At 35.9% G+C, this 24,010-nt stretch overlaps 1 protein-coding gene across 1 annotated transcript in view; it reads left to right on the plus strand.

Moving 5' to 3' along the window:
• Positions 1-24,010, plus strand: part of LOC136030113 (uncharacterized) — a 115,462-nt gene that overhangs the window by 85,617 nt on the left and 5,835 nt on the right. The window contains exons 13-15 of the mRNA XM_065708789.1: positions 2,050-2,222; positions 9,012-9,213; positions 14,018-14,343. Of these exons, the coding sequence (XP_065564861.1) occupies positions 2,050-2,222; positions 9,012-9,213; positions 14,018-14,343 (701 nt within the window). The remainder of the gene's footprint in view (positions 1-2,049; positions 2,223-9,011; positions 9,214-14,017; positions 14,344-24,010) is intronic.

Below are 24,010 nucleotides of genomic sequence, written 5' to 3' on the forward strand. Positions count from 1 at the left end.
TATTTTTAACTTGCGAACAGGTAATCGGATCTCAATGAAATTTTATGTTTAGAAGGATGTCGTGTCTTAGAGCTCTTATTTTAAATCCCGACCGGGTCTGGTGACATTGGGGGGGGAGTTGGGAGGGGAAACCTAAAACTTGGAAAACACTTAAAGTGGAGTGATCGGGATGAAACTTGGTGGGAAAAATAATCACGAGTCCTAGACACATGATAGACATAACCGGAACGGATCCGCTCTCTTTGGGGTAGTTGAGGGAGGGGTTAATTCTAAAAAAAATAGAAAAATGAGGTATTTTTAACTTACGAACGGGTGATCGGATCTCAATGAAATGTGATATTTAGAAGGATATCGTGTCTCAAAGCTCTTACTTTAAATCCTGACCGGATCTGGTGACATTGGGGGAAGTTTGGGGTGGGGGTACCTAAAATCATGGAAAACGCTTAGATTGGAGGGATTGGGATGAAATTTGGTGGGAAGAATAAGCACAAGTCTTACATACGTGATTTACATAATTGAAACGGATCCGCTCTATTGGGGGGGGGGGGGGGCTAATTCTGAAAAATAAGAAAAATGACATATTTTTAACTTACGAAGGAGTGATCGGATCTTCATGAAACTTCATATTTAGAAGGACCTCGTAACTCGATCTCTTATTTTAAATCTCAACCGGATCAAACGTAATTGGGGGGGGGGGCAGTTGGGGGACCGGAAATCTTAGAAAATACATAAAGCGGTGAGATCAGGGTGAAACTGGATGGGAAGAATAGAAACCTGTCTAAGATACGTGACTGACATAACCGGACCGAATCTGCTCTCTTTGGTGGAATTGGGGGGGGGGGTAATTTTGAAAATTGAGGTATTTGTAACTTACGAAAGGGTGACCAGATCTTAATGAAATTTGATATTTAGAAGGATCTTGTGCTTTAAAGTTCTAATTTTAAATTCCGACTAGATCCTGTGACATTTGGGGGGGGGGGGGTTGGAGGGGGAAACCGGAATTATTGGAAAAAGTGAAAATTGGGATATTTTTTATCTTACGAATAGATGATCGGATCTTAATGAAATTTGATTTTTAGAAGGAATTCATGTCTCACAGCTCTTATTTCAAATCCCGACCAGATTTTTTGACATTGGGGGGAGTTGGTGGGGGAAATCTTGGAAAAAAACTTGGAGTGGAGGAATCGGGATGAAGCTTGGTGGATAGAATAAGCAAATGTCCTTGATACGTGATTGACAGAATCGTACTGGATTCGCTCTCTTTGGGGGAGTTGGGGGGAGTGGTTCAGTGATATGGCGAGTTTGGTGCTTCTCGACGTGCTAGGACGATGAAAATTGGTAGGCGTGTCAGGGAGCTGCACAATTTTACTTGATAAAGTCGTTTTCCCAGATTCGACCATCTGGGGGGCTAAAGGGAGAGGAAAAATTAGAAAAAATTAGGTATTTATAACTTACGAGTGGGTGATCGGATCTTAATGAATTTTGATATTTAGAAGGACATCGTGACTCAGAGCTCTCATTTTAAATCCTGACCGGCATTAAGCCTCTTGTTTTCCTTTTTAAATCAATCTATTGATTTATAGAATTTTGTTAGAGCTCATACCATATGATCTCTTGGCTCTTAGCTCTTCTCGCCTCGTCACAAGCGTCATATGAGCTCTTAGCTCTTGTTCATTTAAAAAAAAGCCCTTGGTGGATACAACCGTGGGTATCTTAAACGCTAAATTTTACAATATGAAAAAAAGTATTTTTTTTTTGTAAATACTAAAACCTATTGAGTAATCTAAAAAAAGAAGATTGGTCAGCCAGTGTTAAAATGAGCGATGTAGTGATTTTATGCTCTGATTGCCTAAGTTAATCATGATTCTAGCTAGAGCTTCTTAGCTGTTTGTTTCCCTTAGATGAGATAATTAGATGTACTATCTAAATTTTATGAGATTTTGAGAAAAATTTCTTAGATACTCTTTTTGGACACGAATAAAATAACATATTACCGACATATGAAAGTTCTTTGTTGAATCCATTTGATTTATTTTCTTCTTTTTTTAGGCATATTGTTATCAAGGAAAATGTAGCACACGCACTGATCAGTGTCAGCTATTATGGGGAAGCTCTGGGAAAAGTTCAGAACCGATTTGTTATAAACAAAATCTTCATGGAAACAAGACAGGTCACTGTGGCTTTCACAGACCGTCACAGAACTATTCTAAATGTTCTTTTGAGTAAGTAGCTCGTAACTTCTTATTTTTAGGGATAGAGATTATGTATTTGAGCGCTAGTTTTCAAATCTTTTCTAGGCTTGTTTATATCAAAGAGGAACTCTTGTAACCCTGAGGAGCTGACAGCTGTGAGTTCTAGCCAATTCCATGCTTCAGTGTTCAAAGAGCAATGGAAAAAGTTGTCATTTTATAGAGCGGCCCCTAACTAAAAACTTTATGGTGATTCTATTTTAAAGATTGAAAAAGGCAAATCTAGTCAGAAGTCCTGGCTTCATGTGGTCGCCTTTCTCTAGTGCTGTGAGACAGGGCTCATTTCGTAAATTAAGATTCTTCAAAAGCCCCAAAGCTTTAATCAAAAGATGAGCTGACTCAGATTATTCCTCCCTCGTTTTTATGAAATATGTCTGATAAGTGCTATTCTTATGATTTGGATGTCTCCTCGGAACCCAGAAAGTTTGAATTAAAGCTTGACTAAACAGCCCATATATGACAGTGAGGAATTCAGAACATGCTAGGCCTGGCTGCATTGAAACTATAAAACACCAAGTCTCCGTAGATTTTGCAGTTGGATTCACAAGATATACAATTTAATAAGCTCTATACATGGTAGATTGGATGCGACATTTTCGCCTGGGTGTGCCTCAAACGACTTAATGTTTTTATTAGCTTGCAGTTTTTGTTTATTAGTCAGTATACAACTCGGTACATAGAGGAGTAGAGAAAACACTAAAAGCAGAAAAAGGAAGAAATGAACACATTCAGAATTCTTGTCTGGATCAACTGATAGACAATATATCTTACAGTATCAATGTTACCTAATAGCATCAAAACCCCAAAAAGTTCAGAGGGAAAGGTAAGCATATTTAGTTATCAAAACGCTAACATCTATATTCTTTGAGTACCAGAAAGGAACTGAAATTGTACGTTGCAAATTGAGTAATGATAGCCGTCCTGGCCGAGTGGATTGGTGCGCTGAATTCGGGATCCTTTGTCTCAGAGGACGCGGGTTCGAGTCCCAGTGTACCCAATTCTTCAGTTTGGGACGGGGGTCAGTGGCGTGACTCTGTAAGCTTAGCCAGAGTCGACCCAGCTCTAAATGGGTACCTGGAGAAATCCGGGGAAGGTAAACAAGCCTCTATTACTTGGTCAGGAGGAGACCTAATACTGTTACATGCTTTACGGTCATTTTAAAATAGGCCGGTCAGCTAATTGCGCAGGTCCTTTTTTTGCTAATGTATACTTTTCTGAAGTCTAGTCCTCTTTTTTTCTTTTTTCTTTTGTAATGGAACAAAAAACTGAGAGCAACTAATAGTAGTTAATATTTAGTTCTTATTGTATATGGAAGTAACTGATGGTTTCATTTCGCTTTTTCACCATTCTACAATTTTTTTGAAACACCATTTTTTCTGATTGCCGGGAGTTGGATTGTGAATTACAGTCGTTCCCCCTTGATAATCTTACAATCAGGGGTTGTCTTTAGAAGGCTTCATTTCTTTGGAACGTCTGTCGATTTGATTTTAAATATATCAATATTTAAGTATGTGCACAGCTCGTGACAGATCCTTATGGAGTATAATATAAAATCAAAAATAATCCAAATCATACAGCACGGAAGAAAAAAGTACTCCGGGATGAGCTTGTCAAAATACTGATTAAGTAGGATAAAAAGTGGCCCAATCATCAATGAATCCAAGCAATTGAATTCACTTTTGGACATATTTGCAATCACAAGCTTAATAGTGAATTTAGCTGTGACCATTCCAAAAGCTAGCAAATATAAAGCACATTGGCTTTCATATAGTTCTGGAGACTTAGCAGCAATTACATAAGCAAAAAAACTGGCCATGCAAATGGGTAAAGCGGGAGATAAAACATTGGTTTTAGCCATAGTAGATCTGTTTTTACCAGACCCTTTGAATAGGATTGAATAAAGTTGTGAAAAAAAAATGATGGCATGTATTATATGGGTAAGTACACTACCCATCAGACGTAATGATAAAACATCACTGAAAAATGTGAGAGACCAGACGGATTGACCGAATATAGCTGATGTTAATGTTACTGCCATGACCATGAACTGAGCTTCCGTGGGGCCAAAGTTTCCAAATATTAGTGTCCCTGTAGCATAAGCTTCCCAGTGGGCACCGTAAAATATCGTAACAGCAAATAAGATTTGAAGAAGCATTAACCAAGGATGATAACCTAGTTGAATGGCAAGACACGCAGAAAGTCTAACACAAACAACGGAGACCGAGTCACAGCCATGGTCAAAGAGTTAACCTAGGGGTGAAGACGATTTAGTTCTACGGGCTTGCCTCCCATCTATGGCGTCTAAGCTTTGGTATATGAATAGACCCAACGCACTTAATAGGTAGCTCCATCTAGGTGCCTCTTGTTTACCATTAGGTGAGTATGCTATAAGAATAAGAGTGGTACCTACATTAATAAACAAACCAGTAATGGTAATTATATTAGGAGCCAACCACATAGGGCATAGTTGTGTAAGCCAAGACCACCATTTCTGCATATACAGGTCTAACACACTATGTGAAACACAACTGTATTTGTGGCTTTTCACATTGATCAACTGTTGAGAGCTCAATATATTATTCCTAGGTTGTAGGAATTCCACGTTCAATTTTCTTATAATTTTCGCTTGATACACTGTAATAATTAATTCAATGTAGGAAAAAGAATATGAGAAGACTAACAATTATAAAAGGTATTTCGGCCACCTTTCGTATTTGAGGAAGGGCAAGTAAAGATTTTAAGGGTTGTTTTATTGCTTAAAAACATTTTGGTACCCGGAATATTGATGTTCGGAAATCGGTTAAGCTATTGGAAGAAATTCGAAATTTAAAGAGATGGATGACGTAGTAACTTTTATGGAGTGTTTTGACAAATTGAAATACTAGGATGGAGGAAGAGGTGATAACGTGTTGAGAAAAGTTTTCTGTATTTTGACTGTACGATTCGCTAATTTCTTCCTTGCGGACAAGTTGATAGAAGTGGTAAGAAAAAATTGAGATACGGTTGTTGTAGTGACTTGACTAAACCCCAAAGAAAGTTAAATTAGAAATGTAGAGGTCTGTCAGAGAGAGGAGGGGCTCAGTATCGATTCATCAAAATGGCAGAAATACAGTCTTTTGTATCATAAATTTCGGCCAAGCTAGGTTGCCAGGCAAGAGTTTGCAAAGCTGTCAAAGTCGAGAAGTTCTCAATCTATTTCGGGTTTTGGCTCCCTAAAAACAACAGTCTTCAGTAGATCCATCTATGCGTCACATTTTTTCAAAGATTTTGACCTTCTTATGAAATTCTAAAACTTAGTCCTGTGGTGCCGCAGTGGCTTTGACCCTAGCTTGGTAATACGGGACCCAGAGATCGAATCATGCTGCAGGAATGCACTGCAGGGCCGACGCAGGGACTTTAGTAGTCAAGAAGCGTCGTTAATCCGATATAGTAATTCTAAAACTTACCTTTCAAAGTGATTATTTATTTAACAGAAAAATGAAAAAAAAACGGATTCTATTTTCCTTCGGATAGTATAAAATATAAAATTTTTACTATTTCCGTAGTATCTAAATAGAGTCTGGACAGCCACCATGGTATTAATTCCAGCCGCTGGTGATGGAGCAATGTATTCAATATTGGTTTGACATACAGTTGAAGTGCACTTTAATGTAGTTAGACTAATTTAAAAATAGATTAAACACAAACTTAAATTCAGGAACAATTTACTGAGCATCACTCAATGTTTGACATTATTAGAATTGTTAGTTAGAGGAATTGGACTTGTTGTTCACTACACAACTTCTCAAATCCCGGAATAAAGTTGAATATTGCAACCTTCATTCAGAACCGTTTAACGGGGACGGGGGGGGGGGGTATCTGGGGTGGCTGCCTCGGGTGCCGTGACTAGAGGGGTTGCCGACTTTGATAAAAATTTCATTTTGATTTTGATTTTTTGCTTATATTTGAGTCGGGAAAAAACGCTGTAATTACTTATTCCCCGGGCACCACCAACTCTAGGAATGGCTCTGCCTTCATTTCTTATTCAACGTTAATTTTTGAGCGATTCTAACCTTTTACTACCGCGATAACCGAAAGCCAGCTTCACACAAATAGAACATTACATAATGATATTAATATTCTTTGAGCCTTACCACTAAGCAGTGGATATTCTTCTTTTGCTGATATCTAGAACTCAGAAAGTTCTATGCTACAAAATGTTGTCTTCAATGTATTATCACTAGGCAACTCAAAAAGGGGTTCTTCTTCTAAAGAAGTAAATCTATGGGGTCTTGGCTCTAAGTAAGTCTTGATCATAGTAAATAAATTTCTCAATAATATCTGCTTTTAAAGTGTTTTCAGAAGCATTTGAGAAGCAGTGATAGGTTATCTTCAAAAAAAGATTTCGTATTGCCAGACTAATTAATTTTATTGGAGGTTACAAACTGGTGTAAGGTAAAACAATTGCTGATACTATCTTCATTTATTTCCACCTTCCTTAGCTGTAGTTATTTTCAGAAAACACATGTGTTTTTATTCAAAGAATTTCGAGAATTGGGAATTCCGACAAATTAGCCGAATTATTTAATCGAATATTTCGTATCGCCCTTGTGACAACCAATCGACTCCCCGGGGAGCTACGGACCACAGTTATTCAAGTGGGCTACCTTTTGTATTTGAGGAAGGGCAAGTTAAGATTCTAAGTGGTTGTGTTGTTTTATTGCTTAATTGGTACTTGGAATATTGATGTTTGGAAATCGGTTAAGCTATTGGAAGAAATTTGAAATTTAAAGAAATAGATGACGTAGTAACTTTTATCGAGTGTATATGTAATAGATATACTTATCTATTAACGAATGAACTAATATCATTTTTTATACAATACTAATAAGGGGGGGGGGGAGTTAATGCCAGATTTGCCTCTCACTCAATTGGACTATCTGTCTTGGCTTTTTCTACAATTAGCCATGACTTGATGCCCACAACTATTCGATTTTAATTCGAATAGTTGTAATAAATATAATAAAATATATAAAATAAAATAACGTAAAATAATAAAATATAAATAAATGAACATAATTAAATAAATTGAATTAAAGTCGAATAGTTGTGGGTAGCAAACCATGGCTAATTGTAGAAAAAGCCAAGACATATAGTCCAATTGAGTGAGAGGTAAATCTGGCATTAACCTCCTCTTATTAGGATTGTATAAAAATGATGTTAGCTCATTTGTTAATAGATATGTCTATCTATTATCCGTCCAAGCGTCATTCCTAGGGTAGGTCATAGTCATAGAACCTATAGTTTTCCAAGTGTTTGGTTAAATGGCACGGGTAAACAGCGGGAGTAAGTGTGCCTCTTATTGGACCAATAATTGCTTGATATCTTTGAGCAAGTCACGCCCGCCTAGAATCTCAGGAAGGTTGACCAAGAATTTAAAGTTAAATTTAAAATTTAATAAAGAAAATAATAAATAATAAATATAATAAAACATATATGTGATAAAATAATATAAAGTCATAAAATATAAATAAATAAAATAAATTAATTTAAATTTAAAAAGTCTCAGGAAGGTTGCCCAAGTCTTTTGTCCAAAATTGAGTATTTTGGATTTGTGTATATAGACCACAACTTTACTTTTAAGTAGGTGCTGAGCTATTCATGCTAGAAACAAGAATTTTTGATTTATTTTGAAATAACCTTGAGACCACAAGCATTGCTATAGACAACATAAAGTTCGAAAATGGCGACTGAAAAAAATCAAAATAAAAAAAAGAACTCGACCGGCAGTGGCGTCATACAAGGGCAGAATGCCCGAATCGTTCAGCAATTTTAGGTTTAATTTCAAAACACTTTTACTAAAACTACAAATCATACAAAACATATATTTCTGGAACTCTGAAATGTTATACGGAAACTCTGCTAGTACGTTGTTATAATGTAATTGAGTAATGATGTCTTATCAAAAAACACATCTCCAACTATAGAAATGTCAACTTTGAAGTTGTTAGGCTGTTGACGCTTGTGCTTGTTTTCTTGTCTCACCGTATGTCGATCTAAAAATTGTCCTCATGTGCGGCTCTTTTATACTGTAGTTCTGTATATCGACTGAATACTCTCTATTAAGCACTTTTTTTTAAATTTCTTAAACGGTATTCCTTTTGAAAACAATGAAAAAAGCAATGTTTTATTCTTCTTCTGAATTACTTGTGAAGTAAATTTGGATAGAGTTAAAAAAAGAAAAGAAACGTAAGGTGAGCCGAAAAATGGGTTAAGGTTCCTCAACATTATGGTTTAAATTTGACTTAATCACTTTTCTTTCTACTCTAGATATTTTTGCTTTAAAGTGAAATTTTATTAGAAACAAAAGATATATATCTCTCATGACTTCTTTGGCTAATATCGTTAGAAGCACACTGTGCAAATCTTTATCCCACTTACCATTTAGTAAAGTCGAGAAGAGAAAAAAACTTGGTTTCGTTCCCTTTTCCTTTCTTTTCATTGCATCAAATTTTCATCCCTTTAATAATTTCTGAAGCCTGACCAAGTTTTTGACACTCAGAAGAAATTGTCAATCGAGCGTTACAATCTGAAACTCAAACATCTCTTTTATCCATCTTGAAGTGCCATCTATCCATCTTGACGAATCCATTCGTCGTTTTCATTCTATCCATCTTGAAGAATATTTTTCCCTGAAGCTCGTTGCTGTTTACATAAATTTGGGGGGTTTTATTTTTCATGCACTTCTCCATTGGTCCTCTTAATCATTGCTTTTGTTTTCAGGAATATATTATGTGGAGCTCTTCATTGCGCTCATCTTAATGAACGTTTGGAATTTGGAATGGAGTCTGTTTCTGTGCAGGGTCATTCCTTCTTCAATCTCCAAGGAGAAATTGTTCCTTGTCGGACAGCTAGCATTGACTTAGGACTGAGCGACCGAGACCCTGGGCTTGTGCCAAATGGGGCCAAATGTGGAGAAAATAAAGTAAGTTGTTTCATTTATTAAAGTCTCATAAATCTCCGAGGGGGCTTGCAGGATTTGAACATGAGGCTCATATGATAACTTGTCGTGCGATGCTCGTCGTAGATGAGTGTTGGGCTGCCAGTCAATGTTTCTAATCCATCTCTTGCATGGTCCTGCTTATGATCGGAGTCCCTTGACAGTTCATTTAAGTATGATTATTTGGAAGACAAATTAGTTTCAATTCCGAAATTCAAGTAAATTGTGCTCGTTCCTTGTTCTTAGACCCTAAATGTCACACCCGTGTGGAGCAATTGGTACAGTCAAGCTGCTAACAGTTGCACTGTCACCTGACAATATTCGCCTATATTCTCCCCAGGCTTCAAGCTTGAGCTGGCATTGACTCAGTGTTGGGTAATGTTGGTGGGATGGGAGTTGCCAGCTGCGTGAAACTACCGAGTTGATAAACTTGGCTGGGCTTTTTCAATACCGGACCGTACATTTCTCGTTCTTGACAAGACATTATGATCACTTATATTTGTTGAGGTTACTTTGCATGCCAAAAGATATTTGAAAAAACAAACTGTTTCTAATAGATTTTGGATTTGGACGAATATTTCAGCCAGAACCTTGCCCAAAAGCCAGCCCACTCCAAAAAAAGGCGAAGAGTGATAATGGAAAATAACTTTTCTCTTATTGATATAATTTCTTGGGATCAATAGTTTTAGAATTATGTTTTGATCAGCTTTTGAATGCCTGTCGAATGTTTTCATCTTTCATCTGTCGAATGTTCTCAAAAATCATTCATCTTCTGGTATTTTACAATCCTAAATGTTCTTACTATGTTGCTACCCTAAAAAATAGTCGTCGTTTTGAGCACGCTTAGTAATACAAATTCTTTTTTTTGTAACATTCTTTCCTTTACCTTCTTTCCCTCCATCTCTCCGTCTGAGATCGAAAGAAGAATTGGGAAACTAAGAAAAACAAGTTTTCGCCCTTTAGATATCCCATTTCCTCTTATTAGTGCTTTCAGTGACTTCCTTTCAAAGCCTTTGTCTGTTCTTTTCAATGGGGTTACTGAGTCTGACCAATTTTCTCAAATATGGCAACATAACCCCCTTATATAAGAAAGAGGGAAAGTCTGGTTTTGAAGGGGTTTGTCCTATTTGTCTCACTCCCTTATTCCCGAAACTTATATGAATGATTTTTTGCAGATTGGCTAAAAGAAAAAATTGTATCTGTTACTGACCTGAGGCAGTTCGGTAACGTTAAATCCACTTCTATTTCCCGCTACCTTGTTTTTCTTATCGACTCAATTGGGAAAATTCCGAAAAACCTAATTGCTGGCTAAATTCAATTTAATTTCCATTGGTCTTTAGAAAGCATTTGATTACAATATATTAGTTGAGAAACTTTCCTGGTTTAAATGGATGCCTTCTTCTTATCAGGTAGATCCCAGGTAGTCAAATATCAGAATTGTTGTTCCAGTCCCCTCCCTGTCCACAATGGAGTGCCCCAAGGTACTCTCCTAGGTCCCCTCCTTTTTCAGTTATTATTAATAGCCTTGCTAAGGAATTTCCTGACAGATAGAATTTATGGATGACCTAAAGGTTGTTGAAATCTGCTACAGAAATTTATTAAGTAACTATGAGCATCCTCAATGACATTGCAGACGACGCTGTGGATTTAGACAGGAAAGTAAACCCCTCTAAATCCATGATAATGCCAATATGTTTCCTTAAAACCTCACTTCATTTTTTCAACACTATCCCCCCAGATATTTCTGTGTCCTCCTTTAAGTTACTTGGGGTCATATTTCTTCTAATATAAAGTGAGATATCCATATTAAAGATATTGTTCATAGAGCTAATGGGTCCACTTCACTCCTTAAAATTTAGCGTCACTCCTCCCATTCTTTAAGGGTTTATGCTTCCTTTGTTTGCCCACATCTTGAATATGCTTGTTCAGTTCGACATCCCTTGAAGAATAGGAAAAATCGAATCCATTCAAAAAAGAGCTCTGAATCATTCTCAAAGAAGCCAATGTTCCATTCTTGCAACTTCTAAAAAAGGCCAGGTTGGAAATACTTGAACACAGGAGATGTACGTTGTGCAATTTTTTGAAGAAATTGCAGAACGCACGGAACATAGTTTCTGCAAAAGACACTCCCCACCCAGACAGCGCCTGCCCGCAACGGACTGTTTCTGAACCCGTTCCTAACTTGTCTCTCATTCGTTGCTTTACCTCCAGATATGACAAAAAATCTTTGTCCCCTAGATTACTGATAAAATGAATAGCTAGTTTTCTTTTTTATTATCTGGTTCTGGTGATACCCAAGTTTTATGTTCGTTCCCTTGTTTTGTCTTCCCCTTTTTATATGTACCTTTATAAGCCTTTTTAATATATATTATTTCTTTTTTTTCGTTTTTTTTCAGTTTTTACCTTTTTAACTAGCGGACATTTTGTAGTTTGATATTTTTGACCAAGAAATGGTTCGTCATTCTGATATTGTGGTTTTGGTATTGTTTGCTAGTTTATTAATTGTTGTGCTTTTTTATGATTTTGTTTTTGCTGATATGACTCCGAAATGCGAATTTGGCCCTTTTGGGCTTGTGATAGGAATTTCGAAATGAATATCTCATATTATTATCTTAGCTAACATGCAATTTTTGCAAGAATAATACAGGCTAGAACAAATGTTGTGAGATTTTTTTTTGCCAATTTTCATTTGACACGTAGATTATGAACTTCTCTTGGATTAGATTGTTTTAGTGCCTAGGCTAAACATTTTCCGCCATGTAAGTTAAAGCACCATTAACAGTCAGGTCATCACAGTTACTTCTTTTACCAAACTAATTTAGGGAAGAAATTAATCTGGTACGAAAAGTGACCTATGAAAAGTATCTGTATGTGCTGTGTCATGTTTACTCCATAATATCTAATTGCATCCTTAACCATAAACCACAGTTCTGTCTGCACTACAAGGCATCAAGAAAGAGCCGAAAATCAATCCACTGATTTAGTCATGCAGCTAAGTAGGAGTAAGGAGGGAGTTACACCTTCCTTTGTAGGAGGGAGTAAAACGTAGAGGTTTCTTAATCTGTCGATAGGCACGCCGTAAGGTGTTTCTGGGACTACCTCACCAATCGGATCCCCGTAGTTACCAGTATAGTCCTGCATTTGCAACTCCATGGCTATCCTTTCTTAGAAGAAGAAAAAAAGAGGACACATAAGTGCTTCCCATGCAAAAAAAGTGATTTTCCTCTTTTTCAAGCCAGAGGACTGTAAGATTAATGTATAAGGCTTTTGGTTATGGTGATTCTAATGTTGTACGTTTTATATTGATCTGATTCGGTTTCAAAATAATTAATTTTGCGTTCGTCCTTTACTAGTTTGCAGCCACCGCTGCAACCACGATGTCCTAAGCACCTCCCTCCGTTGATTGACTCTGATGACATTTTTCACGAAGTGTTGGCCTCTCTCAATTTGGATGGAGGGATTCATCATCTTCTTGAAAGCAGATATTTGGGTATTGTATTGTATCGGATTAACGACGCTTCTTGACTACTAAGGTCCCTGCGTCGGCCCTGCAGTGCATTCCTGCAGCATGATTCGATCTCTGGGTCCCGTGTTACCAAGCCAAGATCAAACCCACTGCGCCACCACAGGACGAAAATATTAAAAACTGTCTGTGGCGGGAAACTGCAAGGTAAAAAAAACAATTGACTGGTAACTTCGAAGACAAACGTATTCAAACAAGATGATTCTTTTGCCTTTTTCTTTTTTTTTTTTAGATCCCAAGTCTCTACTGCATATATAGAGAAGAACAAGGCTGCAAACCTTTCGACTTTTATGGAATTATTACCATTACAGATGTCCCGCTTCTTTTCACGTCTGTTAAAAAGCTGATATTTTTGTCTTGTTAGATCTGCAAGTGACGATGGCGATTAATATGAAAGGTTAACGGTTTAACTGTGAATAAAAACTACCTTCTTCTGGTAAATGAAGCCCAGTGTAAATAAAACTACGCGCTTCTTCCCAATGGTGGAAGGCAAGAAAAAGCACAATGAACTATGGAAACTCTATGTTCAGGTAATACTTGGGGAAGGGCACTGATTGGTCTGAAGCCCATTCCTCTCCAAAGAACGAAAAATTTCATAAAGAAATGAGACCATTTGTCTGGTCAGAAGCATTCTCAAAATATACTTTATTTGTAGTTGTAATTATTCAAACTCCTATTCAAAACCCTGTATATTTTATAGTAATTGTTTTTCATTTAACCTTGTAACTGATAGTGCAATTTCTACGAACTAATTATTTTTCTTTTTTTAACGAATCGAGATGCTCACGGAAGAGAATGGTTTTGTTTGTATTTTTTTACCCAATTTATGAACTTGTAAAATATAGCGCAGTAACGAAAAAGAAAAGGGACAACAAAAAAGAAAGACAAACAAAAACAAACAAACAAGAAACATTAAATAAATTGCGGCAAAAGGATGAAAAAAGGAAATTAAACAACAAACATTATAACTCTTCGTGAGCCTGATTGAACTGTAATTAGACCTAAAAAAAGAAGAAAAAAAAAGTCATTGTCGGACAGCTTGTTCGATAATTTGCCAAACGACATAATGAGAGTAGTTCTATATTTGGAAATAGTTTCCTCATTATGAGAAGGTCGTGGCAAATGAAGCAAAAATATACAGTAATGAAAATAGGTACAGCGGGTTAAATACGAATCGTATGCAAATAGCAGAAATCGGACTACCGAATTAGAATATGATTAATTGGGGTATAATTGTATTCGAATATAAGTAAATGTCTCTTTTAGATGTGCCTCAATCAAAAGTGCACTGCAGTCTCCTCTGTAATCGGCACCGGGTGTCCGTTCGACTGTCATGGCAATGGTATATGTAACAGCAACGGCAGATGCCATTGTAACTTTGGATATGCTCCACCATACTGTGACTATCCAGGTTTTGGTGGCAGTGAAGACAGTGGCCCAGCAATGAATCCAGCTGGATCAAAAACTATGCAGACAATCATTTACATGTTTTTTGGTCTAATCCCAGTCGTAATTTTGATAGGCTTCATTTATTACTACTACAGGAATCCCCAAAAAAGGCAACAACTGTGGGAGAAGCTAAAACAGCCAAGGTGAGTAATTTGAACAGTAGATGCTCCTTGGTAGAACATCTACCAATGAACTTTTGTGCTAAAACCTTCACAAAAATGTTGATTACTGTCTAATGGCTCTAACGTTTGAGGGAGCTCGATAATAATTTAGTATGAATCTAGACAACACCACTGGTTTTGTTAGTTGCTTTCAATCACCAGGTTTATTTATCTCAAATAGACAAAATTTATAAAGGGCTAAACAGACTTAGCCTTTTCTAAAGGACTATAACTATATTTGATATGGCCATTAAATAAAGCTGGTAAACGTCTGTTTGTTTATATTCTCTTAATCATCGATTTATGTACTTGAAGGGGGTCATAGGGCTCTCTTTGGTTAACGAGGAAAGCTTTAGAGGACAAATATCTAAATTTTATGTGATTTTATTATTACGGCTGCCTCTAAGTCTTGGCCAAAATTGAATTGGGTACGGTTACGTGAAGAAACCCCGAAAAGCACAATAGTTAGGCTATATGTCTCCGTAAAGCCAACCATACATGAGAAAGAAAAGTGTAGTACCTGAATTTTAATATTTTCGACACAATACGTTATAAAATTTGGAATATAAAATAAAGAAAAAAGTGACTTGTTTTTATTAGTCATTTTCTTATTTTAGTTTGGATTTTATCATTCATAAATAGGTGCTGAGACCAAACTGGCTATTCATACGACTAGAACGTACTTTGAGACAAGAATCATTTAGGGAAACAATTGAAACAGAAAAACATATGCATAAGGGCATTGCTTTAAACAGATATTCTGGGTATTTTCTTATCAACCCTATTTATGTTGATCTAATAAGAAATAAAGATAATAAAGAGTACGTACTCTTTCTCGTTAAAAAACATCTCTTGGTCCAGCTAATACAAATCGAATCAATAGACGGGTTGCTTGTGTTGCATGGATGGAATTTGCAATTCAAATTTTGAATGGTTTTATAAGGTATTCAAATTTTGAATGGTCAAATTTTAATAAGTTTGTACCATATTACATTTGTACCATATTTAGACATCTTAGCGAAGGTCTTTGCCAAAATATCTTGCTTTGTTTTCGCTATTTTATGGCTTTAAATTACCCTCTTTTGTTTTGTCTCTTTATTTCTTCATTTTCTTATTTTCTCAGGTTTTGCGTATGTCATGTTTATTTGTTTTGAATTAAGTGAAACAAAGAACTTTTTATTATATTGAGTTAAAATTAGCATGAAAGTCTTCTTTTTTTTTAGAGAGATATATAATTATTTAAAAAAAAAGTAATAACAACCACCCCGAGAATTTAAAAAAAACTTGTCCAAGGGGATGGCAAAAATACATTAGAAAATAATGCAGGACAAGGAAAAAAATTTGTAAAGCCAATAGTACGACCTAATCGGCACCACAAGCCTTACAACAAACAAATTCAGCAATACTAATAAATTCATACCCCGAGAGCTCACAATAAGGTACTCAATTATTTATGTACACCCCCCCCCACCGTAAAAAATAGAACAAAAGAACTAAAATTCATACTTAGTAAAAAGGTTTTCTTTTACTTCTCTTTAAAGAAAGAAAATCACTATTATTTTTAAAACTCTGATCTACATGATCCCAACTTCTAATCCCCCTATAAACCACAGAAAACGTCGACTGGGTCGAAACAATCAATGGAATATTAATCTCTCCAGAAGATCGAGTGTCATAATTATGAATCATGAATCTCAAATTAACTAAACTCTAAAACATGAAAGATTCGTGCTATGATGTAGCCTAAAAATAAACAAAAGTGTATATAACTCTTGTAGTCCAGAGGCTGGTAGTATCCTTATTCGCTCGTAGATGTTCCGCACCAAATCTCAGAGTTGTAGGCCAACCAACAAATGGACAGCATTGTTTTGAAGAACTCGTGCTGGCCTGACAACGGAAGCAAATGCACCAAGCCAAACACTACTACAATACGGTATATATGGATGGACAAGGAAAAATAAAAGGAAGTGTAGGCAATATGCAGGAAAAAAATGCTTAAGTTTCCACATTATACTTAGATTACGAGACAGAATTTACTCAGACGCTGTGCATGAAATTTAATGATGAAATCTCATGAATATAAACCCCCAGGTACTTAATCGATAGAGCACGCTTTAAATCTCCGCAATATGTTACAATTTCATTAATCCAAGGATAAAAACAGGAGATTGAGAGAAAATGACAGATTTTGACTTACCAAGATTAATCTTTAGCCTACTTACCCTCTACCAAGAATGTAACCTATCCACTTTATCTTTCATCGATGTCAGGAGTAATTCTTCCGTCTTTGCAGCGCTGATAGCCACTGTGTCATCCGCAAATAATGACACAGTTTCATTCCGGAGACTTATAGTTATGTTCCTAACGCTAAAACAATTATGGATACAATTAGGCATATCATTAATAAACAAAAGGAAAAAAAATCGGGCCAATAACAGATCCCTGTGAGGAACCACAACTGACTGGGCGCAATTCAGATTTTAAACAATTCATGTCTACAAACTGGTACCGGTTACTCAGGAAACTCCGTATAAGATCGAGAGCTTTACCTCAGATCCCATACACCTCTTCGAAGAGTAGACCATGGTCAACTGTATCAAAAGCCTTCATTAGGTCTAGAAATATTGCACCAACCTTCAATCCTTTGTCTAAAGCCACATTAAAAATATTTGTCAAAAATATTAGTGCATCTTCTGTCTTACTATTCTTGCTGAATCCTAACTGATTAATATTCAAAAGATTAAACTTCTCAAGAAATGTGGTTAACCAAGAAATAAAACATTCTTCAATAAGACGAGAAATAACTGGCAAAACAAATATTTTGGTGATAATTTCCAAGATCATTTCTGTCACCATCTTTATAAAGTGGTGTCACTCTTCCATGCTTTAAACAATCTGGAAACTTACCTTGTCTGAAACGATCATTAATGAATGATGTTAGAATGCTAGATATAGATGGAAAAATACATTTATGAATTTTTATACTCATCAAGTTACTACCAGACGAGCTATTTTCCATGGCATACATGGTATCCCTCAGATCGTCCAGGTAATCCTCCTTAGATGCATCTGTAAGGGCGGTAAAGTGGATACAAAAGGTGGATTTTTCGGAAATGGGGAAATCTTATCGGCTATTTCTGAACCTACTGAAATAAAGTGATTCTGAAACTGATTACAAGTCGTAAAACCGTCTGCAGCTATAGCCTCATTTACTGTCACTTCGGATGGTTGTATATTAGGATTCTGACCTTCCTTAAATTCTAAGCTAAAATACCTTTATTTAGCTTCAGGGAGGAAATTATTCAAACCATTACAAAAAGACGGTAATGGTCTTTATTCTCATCTGTAGGTTCTAAAGCTTGTAACTTAAACAATCTATCTATTAAAAACTTAACTACTTGACACAACTTAACTTAATCTAATTAAGGTTTATGTTCTCTGGGGAACATTCAAATTTGCAACAAGCATATAATTGTAATTTACACCGAAAGGACAGTTTCTTGTACCATTGGACTTATTGGTTTCAGGTATATTTATTCCCTGATGAAGAGTTGTAAAATTAATGAGACTTTTTTTTAGATATTCGTGTGAACTAAAAAAAGGGATATTTTCACGTTTACCCATAACGTAGTTTAGCGTAAAAAAAAAAGAATTTCAAAGATGTTATTTGGTAGTTAGATAAAGCTGAACCTCAGCTATCGAATGTTAGAAAAATTATTGTCTCACGTTGAGACATCAAAACCGTAGGAATGGAGAAAAACAACATAGCAAAACCTTGCACGGAGAATAAAAACCGACATTGAACATCACAGTTTTGTTTTCTTTACTTTTTAAATGAATTTTTGACGTTTTTTATGCAACCATGTATATAAATCCTGGACTGATCGTATAAGTTTGTTTCGGGGGGGGGGCTCACCTAAGTCCCATAAGATAGGTAAATTAAACAGAAAGTATGAATAGAATAAAAAAAAGGAGAAGGTTCTTAAGAGTTTGGGCTCAAAGTATTCTCTTGCATATCTGTTTTTGGCGGAATAAAATCGAGGGAGGGGGTAAAGTTCAGTTAACATTTAGAATTTTTTACTTTAAGGCAGAATGTGCTTGAATATAACAAGAACAGCTTTTGGTCACAGTTTCTACGACTTTTTTTGTGACTTGCCACCTATTTTGGCAACTTATGTTTAGTATGGATTGCCACTTCGAAAAACATACACAATAAATAGGATGTTAAATGCCACTCATTGTCTGAAAAACACCTGCATCTTTAAATTTGGCTATTGTTAATTCTATCTCACGTTTAAATTCCAAACCAGTCAGTGTTAATCCGATTTCTTTAGTGCCCCTTCACAAGTTTTTTTTTTAGTTTTTGTCCATTTTTTATTTATTGTAATCTAGTTGCTGTCATTTTTTTTAATTTTTCACTGTTTTTTTCTTATCTGTTTGTTTTTTTTCTCTTCTTCTCTGCAATTTATCTTTCCCTTTCTCATTTCTTCACTCTTTGCCTTTTTTTTTTTTTTGAAGGGATAAGTAGTTTCTAAATTCTTACCTCCAGTTGCTATGAGAGAGTTTTAATAATGTTACAAAATGCTATGAAGTGCGAACGAATAAAAACTGAATAAAAATTAAAATGAACAAATATAAAGATAAACGCAAAATTTCGGCATATTTATTTTTTCGGATCAAAAAAGGAAGTTTTATTTGTTTAATGCGGAAATTGGAAAAACAACACAAATTAATTAAAGGCTTTAGTTTTTAAAAATAAAATAAAGAGCAATTCAACTTAAATCGAACAAAGAATTAATCCCTATTAAATGAACGCTATCACAGCCATCAGCACAAAGTGTTGAAAAAATATATTGAAAATTTAGCGCTCTAAATCTGGCTAAAAATCAAACAGTTCGTGGTAACGAACTGTAGTAAGGAGCGACCCGGCTCAATAGTAAACGAAACTCTAAAAAACGGAATCTTGATCCTAAAAGATACATCAAAAGAATCGGATTTTCATGCTGATTTTAAATATATAAGATTCATCAAATTTAGTCTTTGTCGTCAAAAGTTACGAGCCTGAGAAAATTTGCCTCATTATGGAAAATAGGGGGAAACACCCCGTAAAGTAATAGAATCTTAACAAAAATCACACCATCGCATTCGGCGTATCAGAGAACCCTATAGCAAAAATTTCAAGCTCCTATCTATAAACATGTGGAATTTCGTGTTTTTTGCCAGAAGACAAATCACAGGTGCGTGTTTATTTGTTGTTTTTTTTTTTTTTTTCCAGGGGTCATCGTATCGACCAAGTGGTCCTAGAATGTCGCAAGAGGGCTCATTCTAACAGAAATGAAAAGTTCTAGTACCCTTTTTAAGTGACCAAAAAATTGGAGGGCACCTAGGCCCCCTCCCACGCTCATTTTTTCCCAAAGTCGACGGATCAAAATTTTGAGATAGCCATTTTGTTCCACATAGTCGAAAACCATAATAAGTATGTCTTTGGCAATGACTTTACCCCCGCTATCCCCAAAGGAGGGGCTGCAAGTTACAAACTTTGACCAGTGTTTACATACAGTAATAGTTATTTGGAAGTGTACAGACGTTTTCAGGGGGATTTTTTTTCGTTTGGGGGGTGGGGTTGAGGGTAGGGGGCCATGTGGGAGGATCTTTCCTTGGAGGAATATGTCATGGGGGAAGAAAAATTCAATGAAAAGGGCGCAGGATTTTCTAGCATTACTATAAAAAAAAAAAACAATGAAAAAATAAACATGAAAATGTTTTTTTCAATTGAAAGTAAGGAATAGCATTAAAATTTAAAACGAACAGAGATGATTACGCATATGAGGGGCTCTAAAAATACTTAAGTATAAAGAGAGAAGTATTTAGGAGGAGATAAATACCTCACTCTTTATGCTAAAGTATTTTTAGTAATTTCAATTATTTATTCTACGGCCTTTCTAATTCAGGGGCCATTCTTAAAGAATTGGGACAAAACTTACGATTTAGTGTAAAGAGCGAGGTATTAACGAGGGTACAAACCCCCTCGTATACATAATAAAAATATAAGAATATAAAAGTTTGTTACGTAAGTTAATTCTAAAGTTACGTATATTTTTTACTAATAAAAACGTTCGTTAAAAATTAAAAGCTCTAGTTGCCTTTTTAAGTAACCGAAAAATTGCATGGCAACTAGGCCTCCTTCCCCATCCCTTATTTCATAAAATCGTCTGATCAAAACTAAGAGAAAGCCTTTTAGCCAAAAAAGAATTAATATACAAATTTATTTTAATAATTTATGTGCGGAGAGCCAAAATCAAATCTATATTAATTCAAAACCGTTCAGAAATTAAATACAAAAAAACTAGTTTTTTTAATTGAAAGCAAGGAGCGACACTAAAACTTAAAACGAACAGAAATTACTCCGTATATGAAATGGGTTGTCCCTTCCACAATCCCTCGCTCTTTACACTAAAGTTTGACTCTTTGCCACAATTCTACTTTCGAAAACAATTAAAAACTTTAGCGTAAAGAGTGAGGGATTGCGGAGGGGACAACCCATTTCATATAGGAAGTAATTTCTGTTCGTTTTATGTTTTAATGTCGCTCCTTACTTTCAGTTCCTAGTTTTTTTTTTATTTAATCACAATGAAGAATCGTATTGGCATCGAAACTTTGAGGTGGAACTAGTATTGGAATCGGGAAAATTTAGCATCTTCCCGTCACCTCTTATTGTGTTGCGAGAGCACACTTTTTTTTTTCCCTAGCACCCTGATTTCAGCTTATTCCTAGAAAGTGGTAAGGGTCTAACCTCTGCGGCTTTTACGGAAAGTGTGAAACTTAGGCTGGATTGATGAATATGACCTTCCATTTCGGAAAGTTTCGTAGAACTCTTGCCTGGGGCCAAAAATCTATTGTTTCTACCCATTTCTGTTCGTGATTTCGGCTGAGTTCATCATTAAGTTTTTTGCACCTCGTATTGCGGTAGAGAAATTGTATCAGGTGTACCTCTTAAACTTTAAAAGTTCTCTCATTGCTAAAAGAAATTAGAGTTTATCTTTTGCTCCTTTCTAAGTGATGACGTTAGAAACTTGGCCTACGGCAAAAAAAGTCAACTTTGAACTAAGACAAATAGATTTATTCGACGGCAGTTGAAAGCGCTTGATGAGCTGATCAAGGTATATGTCGTTCATTTTTTGGTAGAAAAATTTCTTCGTGAGATATACCAGTTTGAAAGTTTAAAGGGGTTGACAACTTCAGTAGTAAGGTACACACTGAAACCAAAAATAGGCCGATACCAATTGTGAGACATATACCGGAGTTTTAAGCAACAGTGGGAAGTTAGCTCGTAATCATCTTCGGCAGTGAGTGGTTCGTAACTTCTGTTAGTTGGTGTACCTGTTATTTGTTTCTGGTGTATTTGATGGTAATACCAATTTGGTTCCAGTTGTAAGACATGTAGGGGACTTGTAAGTAATAATCGGCTGTTAGGCTACAATCATCTTCAGCGATGAGGGGTTTGTAAATTTTGCTTGTTGTAATGAGGGGTTTGCAACTCTTGCGAGTTGGTGTACCTAGTATTTATTTTAAGATCCTTACAGATTAACAACTTCAGCGTTTAATCGAAGCGAGGAAACAAAACCAAAGTGTTGCTCTCGCAACACTTTATTTGGCCAAGCTGAACAAAGGTTACTGCAACACCTCACGTTGCCCATGCAGCGTAGATCTTGTTACATTCTTGATGATCTGCGAGAGTTGAGATAACTAATATTAAATTGTAAAAAAAAAGAAACCTGCTGTGCTAGATGCAAAGAAATGCATCTAGCTTCAGTTACTGAATTCTTTCTGTCCAGTCATTTGTATTCTGATTTCAAGTTTTATTCTTCTCTTTCTTCGACGTTTTCTCACCGGTTTTGGGGTCGGTTTGTGGATGATGTTATTTCTGTGTAGGATCATGGAGAGGAGTCACTTAACTCTTTCTTGACTCATCGAAACACTCTGGACTCTAACCCTCAGTACACTTTAGAATTGGAAGATACGCACAAACTTCCTTTTCTAGAAGTAGTAATTTTCAATAAGTCTCTTAGCCTTGAATTTTCTATTTATAGAAAGCCTACGCATAACGATAGGTATTTGCATTTTTCCTTCAACCACTCTCCCTGCATAAAAAGAGGAATAGGGTTGACTGGTTGACTTTGACTTTGGTTGACTAAGTAATAAGAAAATGCTTAAAGTCTCACATAGCCTCCGAATTGAACTATATTAAGGACATTTTTTTTTTCTTGCAATGGGTACCCCATAAAATTACTTGAAACCATTATAGACAAAAGGCAGAAAAGAATGCATGAACTCCTCAAACCCCAACAAATATCGTCCCATTGGTGGATGATCAGAAACTTTTCATTTTTCTACCTTAAATTCCAAAATTAAGTGACAAACTGAAAAGAATCCTTAAAAAACATAAACTTAATGACACCTTAAAACGGAGCTTTTTCAACAGTGGCCAAGATAAAACCAACCCCATTTTGGGTAAGGATGTTTATAGATTTCCCTGTTCTTGTGGCCGTTTTTATATTTGAAGAACCTAACAGCAATTAGGAGAGAAGTTATCGGAACATAGGTCCTCAATCGACAAGGCCATTGGGATTCGCCAAAGGCCCGAGATTTTTTATTCTGCCTTGGCTCAACATTCGTACGACAATCCACACCATTTCATTTTCCTTGACAACACCTCCACTATTGCCCGGTTAAAGGTCTCATGCAAGTTTTCAGGGAGGCAGTTGAGAAAAAAAAAGAACATACAACGAAAGGTAGCTCTCAATAGAGATTAAATAAAAAAAAACAAGTTTTTTTAACTGAAAGAAAGGAGCGACATTAAAACTTAAAACGAACAGAAATTAGAGAACAGAAGATTCTATTTTTTAGAACAGAAATTCTATTTTTTAGAGTTTTGGTTACTATTGAGCCGGGTCGCTCCTTGCTACAGTTCGTTACCACGAACTGTTTGACATGGGACAAACTTCTCTGAGTCCCATTTATGACTTGTGCAATCAAATATAATCTCTGATAATAATATACCTGGAAAGCGATTAGCCTTTAAGAGTGCTTTACGTAAAATTAAATTGTGAAATGCCATTTAGTGTTGCGTTTTTATTCAGTTACCCTTTCACCGTTACTAAGAAAGTGTCATCCTATTTTGGTTTTGTGTTTTGTTTTAAGTTTTTTTTTATGTTTTTATCAGTTTTATTTTGCACTGAGGACAGTCAAGCAGAGGTCTTGACCGAAATATTTGCATAATTTTTTCAACTTTTCACTGGCTGTTTAGTGTCCTCGTTTTCTTTCTTTCTTCGCGATTTTATGTTTTATTATGATTAGCTAGTGTGGTCTCAGAAATTATTTATATTAAATTTTCTCCTCAAGATGATCCTAGTCTATATTTTTAACACCTTAAATCTATTCAAAAAGCTAGTTTGATGATATATTATGTATACTATTACCAGTTATGTAATGAGTGCAGTTAGGAAAGGATCAAGATGATTGAATTGATTAGAGATTAGTAAATAAAGAAACGGCACTAGACTTCATAGTCCAAACCGGTGGTGCTGATCATAGTATCATGACCCTTCAGTTAGCAATGGAAGTTCAGTTGCAATGGAAGGCTGGGGCT

The sequence above is a fragment of the Artemia franciscana genome, chromosome 8, assembly GCF_032884065.1.
Source record: "Artemia franciscana chromosome 8, ASM3288406v1, whole genome shotgun sequence".
Lineage (NCBI taxonomy): Eukaryota > Metazoa > Arthropoda > Branchiopoda > Anostraca > Artemiidae > Artemia > Artemia franciscana.